A 17,074-nucleotide genomic window follows, 5' to 3' on the forward strand; every position below is an offset into this window, starting at 1 on the left:
AAATGTTTGATGCTCTAGATAATTTTCTTGTAGAACTCTTCTTGTAGAACTGTTTGATTACATTATCTACTGGCAACCCAGAATAAACTCATTTAACCAATAATGAAGTCATAGTATTAATAGTGCTAGTTTGAGGTCTTAAGGAGATTTAAGTTCTGGTGTCTGAAGAAAAGTAAGGGGATATAATTTGAGTTTCCAAACTCCTAAAGCTTGAATGTTTTCCTAATCTTTTCATTGTACTGTCCTCATTGTGGAGGCAATAAAATACTCATTAGAGTATTTGACTTAGAGAATAAATAAAATTCTCTAAGTCATTGTGTTTCATAAAACTTATGTATACTTTTATCCCCTTCTCTAATAATATTCTTAAAGCAGATCTTAAATAGACATTAGAAAAAACTGAGTCTAAGTATTTAACACTAAAACTTGGGTTAGAGTTAAATTCTATTAATCTCTAAATTGTAGAATTCCATTAAAAAAGAAAAAAAATCTTTATGATAACATGGCAAATAAATATATTTTAGAAGGCAACTTTTAAGTAATTCAGGCCTACCTTGAAATCTCTTGAGGTTAGCTTCCTATACCATTCCTTTGATCACTTGTGCTTATTTTGAGTCTCCAGAAACTCCCAGGTTTTATTTATTATTTTAAAATATTAACAATTGTGGAAGTGGCAAAGACTGTAGCAGGAGCTAATAGGGGAGACAAAGGGACTCTTTTGATTGGAAGGAAGATTAAGATGAAATTGGCTAAATACTATATTTCAAGTGGCCTCATTGGAGAAATGTCTGTAGAATATGTTTTTATTTGTTTTTAAATCTGACTTTTCAGTGAAATTATCTCTCTTAAGAACTTCTAATAGTTTGTTATAAAATTGAGAGCACACACTGTTTACTAAGCACTGTGGTAGGCATTAAATTGGCTATATTGATGATCTTCTCTGCTCTTGTAATCACTGATACTTTTGCACTGTATTATCTCGAATGCTTTTATCTTTTCTCTCCAGCCTGGAATCTGAAGTTTAATATGGCTCGTGAATATGGCTACTCCATTTCAGAATTAAATGAAGATGACAGGAGAAAAGTAGAAGAGATCAAAGCAAAGCTGTTTGGTCATGGGAGAACAACTGACTTGTCCAAGGTATAAAAGAAATCTAAAAGTTAGAAGACAAAATGTGACAGAAAGGGTGTGTAATTTGAATCTCTTACCTGGGCATTGATGACTCCTGCTGAGTCACTGATAGTCTTTGGCTAAAGTGTTGGGAGTCTTAAGTCTTCAAAAGTTAAGATTTAAGAATTTGATTCTATAGGTTTTGATTAATTCCAAATTAATCAATTAAAAGTTTTTGTCTTAGAAAAATAGGAATGGATTTGCTTGTTTTATCAGTTATTTTTATCACTTTTATTTTTTCTTGAGGGTGGTATCTTGAGATACAGATTCAGTTCACCTATTTTCAGATATATATTCTCTGCTTAAGAGCACCCAGCTATCAGCTTATGTACAAGCGACTTTTTTTTTTTTGGCTGCACCCCACTAGTTGTGGGGTGTGGGCTGTTTATAGTGGTGTGAGCTTCTATAGTTTCTATTTGCGCGGGCTTAGTTGCCCTGGCATGTCGGATTTTAGTTCTCTGACCAGGGATTGAACCTGAATCCCTGCATTGGAAGGTGGGGTCTTAACCAGTGGACCACCAGAGAAGTCCCTCAATGACTTTCTTTTTAATAGTACTAATTTTCCATCTATAGTGAACTGTTTCATGCATGGCAATGAGTATATATGAAACATATGAATTAAAAAAGAGAAAAATAGAAATAATTCATCTTTATTGGCCATCCAGCTTGAGAAGTAGAATATTACCAAATATCACTTGTCTGTCCTCTTTCCCATTGATGTCAATTTTACTTCTTATCCTGACATGTATTGGTTTTCCTGATGCTCAGTATGGTTTTGAACTGTATAGTAGATGGATTAAAGATGTTATATATTCTTCTGAGAATTGCAGTTTTCACACAGTCTTTGGCTTTTGAGGTTCTTCTAGGTAGTTGTCTTAATGCATTCCTTTTTATTGCTGTAAGTATTGCAATGTATGAATACATCATAGTTTATCCATTTCTGTTGTGCATGGGGCATTTGTCTGCTATTATGAATAGTAATGAGATATATCTCTCTTACAGGGTTTTGCTATGGCTTACATGAGATAATGCCTATAAAATGCTGGGATGTGTGATATCTAGGTAGTGCTCAATAATTGACAACTGTTACTATTTTAAATTCTAATTTTATATTGAAGTGTAGCCAGTTAACAATGTTGTGTACATGTATCCAGTTCAGTTCAGTCGCTCAGTCGTGTCTGACTCTTTGCGACCCCATGAATTGCAGCACACCAGGCCTCCCTGTCTATCACCAACTCCCGGAGTCTACCCAAATCCATGTCCATCGAGTTGGTGATGCCATCCAGCCATCTCATCCTCTGCCATCCCCTTCTCCTCTTGCCCCCAATCCTTCCCAGCATCAGGGTCTTTTCCAATGAGTAAACTCTTCACATGAGGTGGCCAAAGTATTGGAGTTGCAGCTTCAGCATCAGTCCTTCCAATGAACACCCAGGACTGATGTCCTTTAGGATGGACTGGTTGGATCTCCTTACAGTCCAAGGGACTCTCAAGAGTCTTCTCAAACACCACAGTTCAAAAGCATCAATTCTTTGGTGCTCAGCTTTCTTCACCGTCCAACTCTCACATCCATACATGACCACTGGAAAAACCATAGCCTTGACTAGACGGACCTTTGTTGGCAAAGTAATGTCTCTGCTTTTAAACATGCTATCTATGTTGGTCATAACTTTCCTTCCAAGGAGTAAGTGTCTTTTAATTTCATGGCTGCAGTCACCATCTGCAGTGATTTTGGAGCCCCCAAAAATAAAGTCTGACACTGTTTCTACTGTTTCCCCATCTATTTGCTATGAAGTGGTGGGACCGGATGCCATGATCTTAATTTTCTGAATGTTGGGCTTTAAGCCAACCTTTTCACTCTCCTCTTTCACTTTCGTCAAGAGGCTTTTTAGTTCCTCTTCACTTTCTCCCATAAGGGTGGTGTCATCTGCATATCTGAGGTTATCGATATTTCTCCTGACGATCTTGATTCCACCTTGTGCTTCTTCCAGCCCAGCGTTTCTCATGATGTGCTCTGCATATAAGTTAAATAAGCAGGGTGACAATATATAGCCTTGACGTACTCCTTTTTCTATTTGGAATTAGTCTTTTGTTCCATGTCCAGTTCTAACTGTTGCTTCCTGACCTCCATACAGGTTTCTCAAGAGACAGGTCATATGGTCTGGTATTCCCATCTCTTTCAGAATTTTCCACAGTTTATTGTGATCCACACACTCAAAGGCTTTGGCATAGTCAATAAAGCAGAAGTAGATGTTTTTGTGGAACTCTCTTGCCAGAGAGTTCCAGAGAGTACATGTATCCATTCTCCCCCAAACTCCCCTCCCATCCAGGCTGCCACATAACATTGAGCAGTGTTCCCTGTGCTATACAGTAGGACGTGTTGGTTATCTATTTTAAATTGATAACTGCTATTAATTCTATAAAATTGATATAGCTATCAGATATGTACACTTAATGGCTTAATTCATACAGTGTCTTAGAAAATTGTCAGTGATATAGCATAATTATTTGGCTCATCAGTTTTGGAAAGGTTATCAGTTTTGAAACTATAAATTATATTGGATTTTAGTTTTACATAGCTCATCGGTTTTGGAAAGGTTATCAGTTTTTGAAACTATGAATTAGATTGAATTTTAGTTGTACATAGCTCATTAGTTTTGAAAAGGTTATCAGTTTTTTAAAGTATAAATTAGATTGGATTTTAATTTTACATGTTGATATATTATTTCATCCCCATGACTCATTTATTTATTGTTGTATGTTTCATCCCCATGACTCATTTATTTTGTACATCTTAGCCTCCCTCACCTATTTTTGCTCTTCCCTCCTGTCTTCCTCCCCTCTGGCAACCATGTGTTTGTTCTGTCCATGAGACTATTTCTGTTTTTTTATGTCTATCCATTTGTTTTTTAATGTCTATCCATTTGTTTTTTAGATTCTGTAAGTGAAATCATACAGTATTTGTCTGTCTTTGACTTATTTTACTTACTGTAGTATCCTCTAGGTCCATCCATGTTGTTACAAATGGCAAGACTTCATTCTTTTTTATGGTCTATTAACCATGTGGTGTATATGTATATACATACTTAGATTATCTTGACTATTAGAAATACTGATGGAATGGATATAGGGGTGCATATATCTTTTTGAATTAGTGTTTCATTTTCTTTGGAAAAATACACATAAGTTAATTGATGGATCATGTGATAGTTATTTTTTTAATTTTGTGAGGAATCTCCATATTGTTTTCCATAGTGGCTACACCAATTTACATTCTCAACAACAGTGCACGAGTGTTCCTTTTTCTTCATATCCTCACTAACACGTCTTATATGTTTTCTTTTTCATAACCATTCTAACAAGTATAAGGTGATATTTTAGTGACTTTTTAAAATTTGCATTTCCCTGATGATTAGTGATGTTGAGCATTTTTTTATGTGTCTGTTAGGCATCTATGTGTCTTTTTTCTTATGAAAATGTCATTCATATCCTTTGCCCATTTTTTCACTAGGTTGTCTGAATTTTTGATTTGAGTTGTATGAATTCTTTGTATATGTTGGATATTAATCCCTTGTTAGATACATTCATTGTTGCAGATATCTTCTATTCAGTAGGCTGCCTGTTTTGTTTTGTTGGTAGTTCCCTTTGCTGTTTGGTAGCTTTTTAGTTTGATGTAGTCCATTTGTTTATCTTTGCTTTTGTTTCCCTTGCCTAAGGAGATAAAAAAATATATATTGCTAAGACTGATCCCAGTGTACTGCCAATGTTTTCTTTTAAAAGTTTTATGGTTTCAGGTCTTCCATTTAAGTCTTTAAATCATTTTGAGTTTATTTTCATATTTGGTGTAAGAAGGTGCTCCAGTTTGATTCTTTTGCCTTTAGCTGTTCAGTTTCCCCAACACCATTTAGTGAAAAAAATATCTTTTTCCTATTGTTTATTTTTGCCTCATTGGTCATATATTAATTGAACATATAAGTGTGGGTTTATTTCTGGGTCTCTTTTTCTGTTCCATTGTTCTATAGATCTATTTTTGTGTCAGTGCCATACTGTTTTGGTATCTGTAGCTTTATGGTATAGTTTAAAATCAAGACTACCAGTACCTCCAGCTTTGTTCTTCTTTCTCAAGACTGTTTAGACTATTTGAAATTGTGTTTCCATATAGATTTTAGATTTATTTTTTTCTAGTTTAGTGAAAAATGCCACTGATATTTTGGCAGAGATTGCTTTGAATCTGTAGATTGCCTTGGGGAATATGGTCAGTTTAACAATATTAATCTTCCAATCCGTGAGCAGGGTATATCTTTGATTATTTTTGTTCAAATTTAAGTGTTTAAATTCTTTGTTCAAATTCAAGTGTTTAACATTCTACAACTTTTGTTTTAAAGACTTATTTTTTAAAGCTGTAAGTTCACAAGAAAACTACAAGGAAGGTACAGAGATTTCCCAGATGTCTCCTACCCCATTACATGCATTTCTTCCACCACTATCAACATCCTCCAACAGAGTGGTATATTTCCAACAGAGTGGTATATTTCTTTGGCGTGTCTTAAGCGTCCTCAGTCCAAAGTTTACATTAGGGTTCATAACTAGTGTTTTATATTCTGTATGTATGGATGTGTATAATGACATGTCCACCCATCATTATAACATAGAGACTATTTTCACCACCCTAAAGTTACTCTGTACTCCATCTGTGCAAGCCTACCACCCTGACTGCAACCACTGATCTTTTTATTGTCTCCATACTTTACTGTTTTCCACATTGTCTTATGGTTGGAATCATATATTTTGTAGCCTTTTCAAATTGGCTCTCTTGATTAGTAATATACATTTAAGATTCTTCCATTTTGTCATGGCTCGACAGCTCATTTCTTTTAGCAGTGAATAATATTCCACTCTCTACTGTGTACCACAGTTTATCCATTTGTCTACTTAATAGAATTTATCTCTACACCTACTGACAGATATCTTGGTTCCTTCTACGTTTTCACAGTTATTGATAAGTCTGCTGTAGTGTCCAGATGCAGGTTTATATGTCGTCATAGGTTTTTAGCTCTGTTGGATAAATATCAAGGAAAAATACAGATGCTAGATAGTATAGTAAGAGTATGCTCAGTTTTGTAAGAAACTGCTAAACCATCTTATTAAGTGATTGTATCATCTCCCATTCTTGCCAACAGTAAATTTGAGCTTCTGTAGCTCCACATCCTCACCAGCATTTGTTTTGAAGGTTTTCTCAATTGTGGCTATTCTAATAGATGTATGGTGGTGTCTTACTGTTATTTTAGTTTGCGCTTTCTTCATGATGTAATGTGGGGCATCTTTTCATATACTTATTTGCCATCTGTATATCTTTTTTGGTGAGGTACGTGTTGATACCTTTGTTGATACCTTTGTTGCCAACAAAGATGGTCAAAGCTATGGTTTTTCCAGTAGTCATGTACAGATGTGAGAGTTGAACCCTAAAGATGGCTGAGCACTGAGGAATTGATGCTTTTGAATTGTGGTACAGAAGAAGACTCTTGAGAGTCCCTTGGACTTCAAGGAAATCCAACCAGTCAATCCTAAAGGAAATCAACCCTGAATATTCATTGGAAGAACTGATGCTAAAGCTGAGACTCCAATACTTTGGCCACCTGATGCAAAGAACTGACTCACTGGTGCTAGAAAAGATTGAGGCAAGAGCAGAAGGGGGAGACAGAGGATGAGATGGTTGGATGGCATCACTGACTCAGTGGACATGAATTTGAGCAAACTCTAGGAGACTGAGCACATGCATGCTGGGTGATAGTGGAAGACAGAAGAGCCTAATGGGCTATAGTCCATGGAGTTGCAGAGTCGGACATGACTTAGCCACTGAACAACAGCAGAAATTGGGCATCCTTAATTAGTTTCTAATAAAAGGATAGTTTCTCACCATTAAATATGATGAAGTTTGCCTCTATTTTTAGTTTACTGATAGCTTTTTTTTTAAATATTCATTTGACTGTGCTGGGTCTTAGTTGCAGCACGAGGGATCATCAGTTCTTTGTGGCATGCAAACTCTTTTTTGCAATGTTATCTAGTTTCCTGACCAGAGATTGAACCTGCAGCCTTTGCATTGGAAACTCAGAGTCTTAGCCACTAGAGCACCAGAGAAGGCCCTACTGATCGTTTTATCATGAATGGGTGTTGAATTTTTTCAAATACACTTTTTGCCTCTATTGATATACTCATGTGATTTTTCTTTTTTAGGTTTTCAGTGTGACGGATTGCATTAATTGGGATACCTGAGATAAATCCCACTCGGTCACTGCTTATAATTATACTTTGTTGGATTCTATTTGTTAATCCTTTTAAAAAATTAATTATTTTAATTGGAGGATAGTTGCTTTATAATATTCTGATGGTTTTATTGAGGATTTTTGCAACTATATTCATGAGAAAATATATTGGTGTGTAGTTCTTCCCTTTTTCTATTGAAATGTCTTTGGTTGTTTTATTAGGGTAGCACTGTCTTCATAAAATCAATTAGGAAGAAATATTCCTTCTCCTTTTATTCTCTGAAATAGATGAATAGGGAATTGGTATAATTTCTTCCTCAAATGTTTGGTAGCATTTACCAGTGAACCCACCTGGGCCTAGTGCTTTCTTTTTTAAAAGGTTGTTAAATTACTGATTCGGTTTCTTAAATTAGTGCCTATTCAGAATGTCTTTTGGAGAAGGCAATGGCACCCCACTCCAGTACTCTTGCCTGGAAAATCCCATGGATGATGGAGCCTGGCAGGCTGCAGTCCATGGGGTCGCTAGGAGTCGGACACAACTGAGCGACTTCCCTTTCCCTTTTCACTTTCATGCATTGGAGAAGGAAATGGCAACCCACTCCAGTGTTCTTGCCTGGAGAATCCCAGGGACGGGGGAGCCTGGTGGGCTGCCATCTATGGGGTTGCACAGAGTCAGACACGACTGAAGCGACTTAGCAACAGCAGCAGCAGAATGTCTTTTTTTTCTCATTTGAGTTTTGGCACGTTGAATCTTTCAAGAAATTGGTCCATTTCATCTAGGTTGTCAAATTTGTAGGCGTTTGAGTTGTTCATAGTATTCCTTTATTTTCCTTTTAATGTCCATGGGATCTGTAGTGATATCCACCCTTACATTATTTGTAGTAGTACTTTGTGCTCATTCTCTATTAGTTTGCCTGGCTAGAGGCTTATTGGTTTATTTATTTATCTTACTTTAGAGTTAATTTGCTCTTTTTGTAATTTCCTGAGGAAGAAATTTGGATTATGTATTTTAGGTCTTTCTTATTTTCCAATATATGCATTCAGTGCATATATTCAGTGCATAAATTTCCTTCCATGTACTGCTTTCACTGCATTTCACAAATTTTCACAAGTTGTATTTTTATTTTCCTTTGTTATTATATTTTTTCTTTGATTTATATTTTATTTAGAAGCATGTTGTTTAAACTCCACATATTTGGGAGTTTTCCAGCTGTCTTAGTGTCATTTCTAGTTTAATTCCATTCTGATCTAAGAGCAGCCATTGTATTACTTTCTAAAAATTTTGTTAAGGTGTGTTTTATGGCCCAGTACATGGCCTTTCATGGTTAATGTTTCATGTGAGCTTGAGAAGGATATGTAGTCTGCTGTTATTGGCTGAAGTAGTTTATAGATGTCCAGTATATCCCAGTTTATTGATGAATTCGTTGAAGTCAAGTATAAATCTTGACTGATTTATACTTGATTTATAAATTTGCTGCCTAATGAATTTGTTCATTTCTTTTCTTTTTTTTATTAAAGGATAATTGCTTTGCAGAATTTTGTTGTTTTCTGTCAGAACTCAACATGAATCAGCCATAGGTATACATATATCCACTCCCTTCTGATGGAAAGGTATTGAAGTCTCCAACTATAATAGTGGAGTCATGTGTTTCTTTTTGCAATTCTCTTTTGTATTTTTTGTCTCATGTAGTTTGATAATCTTGTTAGTTGCATATACATTGTTTTGTCTTTTTGAAGAAACTACTACCCTTTTATCATTATGTTATGCCCTTTGTTGTCCATTGTAACTTTCCTTGTTTTGAAGTCTGTTATGAAATTAAAAGACACTTGCTCCTTGGAAGAAAAGCTGTGACAAACCTAGACAGCGTATTAAAAAGCCGAGACATAATTTTGCTGACAAAGGTCCACCTAGTCAAAGCTGTGGTTTTTCCAGTAGTCATGTATGGATGTGAGAGTTGGACCATAAAGCTGAGCACTGAAGAATTTATGCTTTTGAGCTGTGGTATTGGAGTCGACTCTTGAAAGTCCCTTGGCATGCAAGGAGATCAAACCAGTCAATCCTAAAGGAAATGAGTCCTGAATATTCATTGGAAGGACTGATGCTGAAGCTGAAACTCCAATACTTTGGCCATATGATGCAAAGAGCTGACTCAGTGGAAGCTGATTCTTCCACTCCAAAAACATGATATATCTTTCCATCTGTTTGTGTCATCTTCAGTTTCTTTGATCAGTGTGTTATTTTCAGAGTACATGTCTTTTGTCTCCTTATGTTGGTTTATTCCTAGGTATTTAGTTCTTTGTGATATGATGGTAATTGGGAATGTTTCATTAATTGCTCTTTCTGATCTTCCATTATTAGTATATAGAAATGCAACAGATTTCTGTGTATTAAGTTTGTAACCTATAACTATACCAAATTCACTGATGAGCTCTAGTAGTTTTCTGGTAATGTCTTTGGGATTTTCTATTTATCATGTCATCTGCAAGAAATGACATTTTAACTTCTTCCTTTCCAGTTTTGATTCCTTTTATTTTTCTTTATTCTCTGTTTACTGTAGCTAGGATTTCCAAACCTATGTTGATCAAAAAGCAGTGAGAGTGGACCTTTTTGTCTTAGAGGAGATGCTGTCATATTTACACCATTGAGTATGATATTAGCTGTAGGTTTGTTGTGTATGGCCTTTGTTATGTTGAGATAGATTTCCTCAATGCCTACTTTCTAATCTGGAGAGTATTTTTCATAAATGGGTATTGAATTTTGTCAAAAGCTTTTTCTGCATCTATTGAGATGATCATACAGCTTTTATTCTTCAATTTATTGTTGTGGTGTATCATACTGATTAAGTTGTGTTGTGATATTGAAAAAAATCTCTGGGGTGAATCCCACTTGATCATGATGTATGATCCTTTTAATCTGTTACTAGATTCGAATTTCTAGTATTCTGGTGAGGATTTTAGCATCTGTGTTCAATAGTTGTATTGGCCTATAATTTTCTCTCTTTTTTTTTTGGTGTCTTTGTCTGGTTTTGGTATCAGAGTGATGGTGACCTCATAGAATGAGTTTGGCAATTTTCCTTCCTCTGCAATTTTTTTGAACACTTTCAGAAGGATAGATGTTAACTCTTCTCTAAATGTTTGGTAGAATTTGCCTGTGAAGACTTTTCATCCTGGACTTTTGTTTATTGGGAGTTTTTAAAACCACAGTTTCAATTTCAATATTTGTGATTTGTTTATATTTTCTATTTCTTCCTGGTTTGCTCTTGGGAGATTGTACCTTTCTAAGAATTTGTCCATTTCTTCTAGGTCGTCCATTTTATTTGTATACAGTTGCTGGTAAAAGTCTCTTATGATCCTTTGTATATCTGTGGTGTCATTTGTAACTTATCCTTTTTCATCTCTAATTTTATTGATTTGAGTGCTCTCTGTTTTTTAATTGATGAGTCTAGTAAAGGTTAATCAATTTTGTTTATCTTTTCAAAGAACTAGCTTTTAGCTTCATGTGTCTTTGCTGTTGTTTCCTTTGGCTCCATTTCATTTATTTCTGCTCTGATCTCTGATTTCTTTCCTTCTATTAATTTTATGTTTAGTCTCTTCTTTCTCTGGTTGTTTCAAATGTGAAGTTAGGTTATTTCAGATTGTTTTGTTTGTTTTTTTAAGATAAAATTGTATTGTTATAAAGTTCCCTCTTAAAACTCCTTTTGCTGCATTGCACAGATTTTGGGTTGCAGGGCTTTCATTTTCACTTGTCTCTAGGTATTTTTTGAGTTCCTCTTTTAAAAAAAGTTATTTATTTTGATGGACTGGGTCTTTGTTGCTGAGCACAGGCTTTCATTAGTTGCAGCGAGCAAGGGCCACTCTTCATTGCAGTGTGGTGGCTTCTCGTTGCAGAGCAATAGTTGCAGCAGGTGGGCTCAGTGGTTTCTCCTTGCGGGCTCTAGAGTGCAGACTCACTAATTGTGGCTCATGTGCTTAGTTGCTCTGCAGCATGTGGTATCTTCCTGGACCAGGGATCAAACCCATGTCCCCTGCATTGTCAGACGGATTCTTAACAACTGGACCACTAGGGAAGCCACTGAGTTCCTCTTTGATTTCTTCAGTGATCCATTGGCTGTTTATTAGCATATTGTTTAGCCTCCACCTGTTTGTGTTGTATTATAGTTTTTTTTCTTGTAGTTTGTTTTTAATCTCAGTTGTGGTTGGAAAAGATGCTTGATATAACTTCAGTCCTTTTAAATTTACCCACGACTCCCTTTGTGGCGCAGCATGTGATCATTACTGAAGATATTCTATGTGGACATGAGAGGAATGTTTATTCTGCTTCTTTTGGATGGAATGCTCTATAATTATCAATTAAATCCATCTGATTTCATGTGTCATTTAAGGCTTGTGTTTCCTTATTGATTTCTCTCTGGATAGTCTGTGCATTGATGAAAGTGGGGTGATACAAAGTCTCCCGCTATTGTTGTGTTACCATTGATTTCTCCCTTTGTGGCTTTTAGTATTTGCCATATATATTGAGGTGCTCCTGTGTTGGATGCATATATATTTATAATTGTTATATCTTAATTCTTGCATTGGTCCCTTGATGATTATGTAGTGACCTTTGTTTTATTTTTTATTTAAAAAAATTTTTTTAAATTAGTTTATTTTCTATTTTTTAACTTCACAATATTGGATTTGTTTTGACATACATTGACATGAATCCGCCATGGGTGTACATGTTTTCCCCTTCCAGAACCCCCCTTCCACCTCCCTTCCCATCCCATCCCTCCGGGTCATCCCGGAGCTCCAGCCCCAAGCACCCTGTATCATGCGTTGAACCTGAACTGGAGGTTCGTTTCACATATGATAATTTACATGCTTCAATGCCATTCTCCCATATCATCCCACCCTCGCCCTCTCTTGTAGAATCCATAAGCCTGTTCTATTTATCTGTGTCTCTTTTGATGTCTCACATACAGGGTTATCTTTACAGATTGACTAAATACCATATATATGTGTTAGTATACTGTATTGGTGTTTTTCTTTCTGGCTTACTTCATTCTGTATAATAGGCTCCAGTTTCATCCACCTCATTAGAACTGATTCGAAAATATTCTTTTTAATGGCTGAGTAATATTCCATTGTGTATATGTACCACAGCTTCCTTATCCATTCATCTGCTGTTGGGCATCTAGGCTGCTTCCATGTCCTGGCTGTTATAAACAGTGTTGCGATGAACATTGGGGTACACGTGTCTCTTTCAAGTCTGGTTTCCTAAGTGTGTATGCCCAGCAGTGGGATTGCTGGGTCATATGGCAGTTCTATTTCCAGTTTTTTGAGGAATCTCCACACTGTTCTCCATAGTGGCTGTACTAGTTTGCATTCCCACCAACAGTGTAAGAGGGTTCCCTTTTCTCCACACCCTCTCCAGCATTTATTGCTCGTAGTCTTTTGGATAGCAGCCATTCTGACTGGCGTGAAATGGTACCTCATTGTGGTTTTGATTTACATTTCTCTGATAATGAGTGCCGAATATGCTCATGGAGATCAGTGGAGAAATAACTCCAGAAAAGAATGATGGGATGGAGCCAAAGCAAAAACGATACCCAACTGTGGAGGTGACTGGTGATAGATGCAAAGTCTGATGCTGTAAAGAGCAATATTGCATAGGAACCTGGAATGTTAGGTCCATGAATCAAGGCAAATTGTAAGTGGTCAAACAGGAGATGGCAAGAGTGAACGTCAACATTCTAGGAATCAGCGAACTAAGATGGACTGGAATGGGTGAATTTAACTCAGATGACCATTATATCTACTACTGTGGGCAAGAATCCCTTAGAAGAAATGGAGTAGCCATCATGGTCAACAAAAGAGTCCAAAATGCAGTACTTGGATGCAATCTCAAAAACTATAGAATGATCTCTGTTCGTTTCCAAGGCAAACCATTCAATAACACGGTAATCCAAGTCTATGCCCTGACCAGTAACGCTGAAGAAGCTGAAGTTGAATGGTTCTATGAAGACCTACAAGACCTTCTAGAACTAACACCCAAAAAAGATGTCCTTTTGATTATAGGGGACTGGAATGCAAAAGTAGGAAGTCAAGAAACACCTGGTGTAACAGGCAAGTTTGGCCTTGGAGTACAGAATGAAGCAGGGCAAAGGCTAATAGAGTTTTGCCACGAGAACACACTGGTAATAGCAAACACCCTATTCCAGCAACACAAGAGAAGACTCTACACGTGGACATCACCAGATGGTCAACACCGAAATCAGATTGATTATATTCTTTGCAGCCAAAGATGGAGAAGCTCTATACAGTCAGCAAAAACAAGACCGGGAGCAGACTGTGGCTCAGATCATGAACTGCTTATTGCCAAATTCAGACTTAAATTGAAGAAAGTAGGGAAAACTACTAGACTATTCAGGTATGACCTAGATCAAATCCCTTATGAGTATACAGTGGAAGTGACAAATAGATTTAAGGGACTAGACCTGATGGACAGAGTGCCTGACGAACTATGGACAGAGGTTCGTGACATTGTACAGGAGACAGGGATCAAGACCATCCCCATGGAAAAGAAATGCAAAAAAGCAAAAAGGCTGTCTGAGGAGGCCTTACAGATAGCTGGGAAGAGAAGAGAAGCGAAAAGCAAAGGAGAAAAGGAAAGATATTCCCATCTGAATGAGAGTTCCAAAGAATAGCAAGGAGAGATAAGAAAGCCTTCCTCAGCGATCAGTGCAAAGAAATAGAGGAAAACAACAGATTGGGAAAGACTAGAGATCTCTTCAAGAAAATTAGAGATACCAAAGGAAAATTTCATGCAAAGATAGGCTCGATAAAGGACAGAAATGGTATGGACCTAACAGAAGCAGAAGATATTAAGAAGAGGTGGCAAGAATACACAGAAGAACTGTACAAAAAAGATCTTCACGACCCAGATAATCACGATGGGGTGATCACTCACCTAGAGCCAGACATCCTGGAATGTGACGTCAAGTGGGCCTTAGAAAGCATTACTACGAACAAAGCTAGTGGAGGTGATGGAATTCCAGTTGAGCTATTTCAAATCCTCAAAGGTGATGCTGTGAAAGTGCTACACTTGATATGCCAGCAAATTTGGAAAACTCAGCAGTGGCCACAGGACTGGAAAAGGTCAGTTTTCCTTCCAATCCCAAAGAAAGGCAATGCCAAAGAATGCTCAAACTACCGCACAGTTGCACTCATCTCACATGCTAGTAAAGTAATGCTCAAAATTCTCCAAGCCAGGCTTCAGCAATACATGAACCGTGAACTTCCAGATGTTCAAGCTGGTTTTCGAAAAGGCAGAGGAACCAGAGATCAAATTGCCAACATCTGCTGGATCATCGAAAAAGCAAGAGAGTTCCAGAAAAACATCTATTTCTGCTTTATTGACTATGCCAAAGCCTTTGAGTGTGTGGATCACAATAAACTGTGGAAAATTCTGAAAGAGCTGGGAATACCAGACCATCTGACCTGTCTCTTGAGAAACCTGTATGCAGGTCAGGAAGCAACAGTTAGAACTGGACATGGAACAACAGACTGGTTCCAAATAGGAAAGGGAGTACGTCAAGGCTGTATATTGTCACCCTGCTTGTTTAACTTATATGCAGAGTACATCATGAGAAACGCTGGGCTGGAAGAAACACAAGCTGGAATCAGGATTGCCGGGAACAATATCAATAACCTCAGATATGCGGATGACACCACCCTTATGGCAGAGAGTGAAGAAGAACTAAAGAGCCTCTTGATGAAGGTGAAGGAGGAGAGTGAAAAAGTTGGCTTAAAGCTCAACGTTCAGCAAACTAAGATCATGGCATCTGTTCCCATCACTTCATGGGAAATAGATGGGGAAACAGTGGAAACAGTGTCAGACTTTATTTTTTTGGGCTCTAAAATCACTGCTGATGGTGATTGCAGCCATGAAATTAAAAGACGCTTACTCCTTGGAAGAAATGTTATGGCCAACTTAGATAGCATATTTAAAAGCAGAGACATCACTTTGCCAACAAAGGTCTGTCTAGTCAAGGCTATTGTTTTTCCAGTGGTCATGTATGGGTGTGAGAGTTGAACAGTGAAGAAAGCTGAGCGCCGAAGAATTGATGCTTTTGAACTGTGGTGTTGGAGAAGACTCTTGAGAGTCTCTTGGACTGCAAGGAGATCCAATCAATCCATCCTAAAGGAGATCAATCCTGGGTGTTCACTTGAAGGACTGATGTTGAAGTTGAAACTCCAATACTTTGGCCACCTCATGCGAAGGGTTGACTCATTGGAAAAGAGCCTAATGCTGGGTAGGATTGGGGTCGGGAGGAGAAGGGGACGACAGAGGATGAGATGGTTGGATGGCATCACTGACTCGATGGACATGGGTTTGGGTAGACTCTGGGAGTTTGTGATGGACAGAGAGGCCTGGCGTGCTGCAATTCATGGGGTCGCAGAGAGTCGGACACGACTGAGTGACTGAACTGAACTGATAATGAGTGATGTTGAGCATCTTTTCATGTGTTTGTTATCCATCTGTAGGTCTTCTTTGGAGAAGTGTCTGTGTAATTCTTTGGCCCACTTTTTGATTGGGTCGTTTATTTTTCTGTAATTGAGCTGCAGGAGTTTCTTGTATATATTTGAGATTAATTGTTTGTCCATTGCTTTGTTTTAGTAGTCCTTGTTTTAAAGTCTGTTTTGTCTGATAAGAGCCTTTCATCTCCACCCTTTCGATTTCCATTGGCCCAGAATACGTTTTTTCCTTCCCCTTACTTTCAGTATGTACATATCCCTACGTCTGAAATGGGATCTCTTTTTAAAAAAAAAAAATTACTTAATTTTGGCTGTGCTGGGTCTTTGTTGCTGCACACAGACTCTCTCTAGTTGTGGAGAGTGGGGGCTCCTCTCATTGCAGAGCATGGGCTCAGGAGCTGTGGCACATGGGCTTAGTTGCTCCTTGGCATGTGGGATATTCCTGGGTGAGGGATTGAACCTGTGTCCCCTGCCTTGGCAGGCGAATTCTTATCTAATGTGCCAGCAAGGAAGTCCCTGAAGTGGGTTTCTTATAGACAACTTTTATAGGGGTCTTATTTTTGTATCTGTTCAGGCAGTCTGTGTCTTTTGGTTGGAGCATTTAGTCCATTTACATTTGATGTAGTTATTGGTGTATATATTCCCATTGCCATTTTGTTAAGTGTTTTGGGTTTGTTTTTGGAGGTCGCTTTTCTTCCCTTCCTCTTCTGTTCCTGTCTCTTGTTTGAGCACCATCTTTAGTGTTATTCTTGGGTTGCTCTTTCTTTTTTGTGTGTGTATCTGTTGTAGTTTTTGGCTTTGCTGTTCACCATAAAGTTTTGGTGTAGCAGCCTTTATAATGTACAAGGTTGTTTTAAGTTTCTGGTCTTTTCCCCCTTGGAGAAGTTCCTTTAGCGTTTGTTGCCTAGCTGGTCTGGTGGTGTTGAATTCTCTTAGCTTTTGCTTTTCTGTAAAGCTTTTGATTTCTCCATCAAGTCTGTGTGAGAGCCTCACTGGGTAGAGCATTCTTGGTTGTAAATTCTTCCCTTTCATCACTTTAAATATATTGTGCCACTTTCATCACTTAAATATATATATTAAGTTTAATATATATTAAAATCTGGCCTGCAGAGTTTCAGCTGATAATG

At 37.5% G+C, this 17,074-nt stretch overlaps 1 protein-coding gene across 9 annotated transcripts in view; it reads left to right on the plus strand.

The window, feature by feature from the left end:
* Positions 1 to 17,074, plus strand: part of ALMS1 (ALMS1 centrosome and basal body associated protein) — a 196,640-nt gene that overhangs the window by 60,267 nt on the left and 119,299 nt on the right. For all 9 annotated transcript variants that reach the window (XR_014051509.1, XR_014051508.1, XM_081483026.1 and 6 more), the window contains one exon: positions 1,007 to 1,140. Coding sequence is in view for 7 of the 9 variants with exons in the window: in XM_081483026.1 (XP_081339152.1) it covers positions 1,007 to 1,140 (134 nt within the window). In the remaining 2 variants the exon portion in view is untranslated. The remainder of the gene's footprint in view (positions 1 to 1,006; positions 1,141 to 17,074) is intronic.

Source organism: Giraffa tippelskirchi, chromosome 4, assembly GCF_054371585.1.
Source record: "Giraffa tippelskirchi isolate mGirTip1 chromosome 4, T2T-mGirTip1v1.2.pri, whole genome shotgun sequence".
In the NCBI taxonomy this organism is placed as follows: domain Eukaryota; kingdom Metazoa; phylum Chordata; class Mammalia; order Artiodactyla; family Giraffidae; genus Giraffa; species Giraffa tippelskirchi.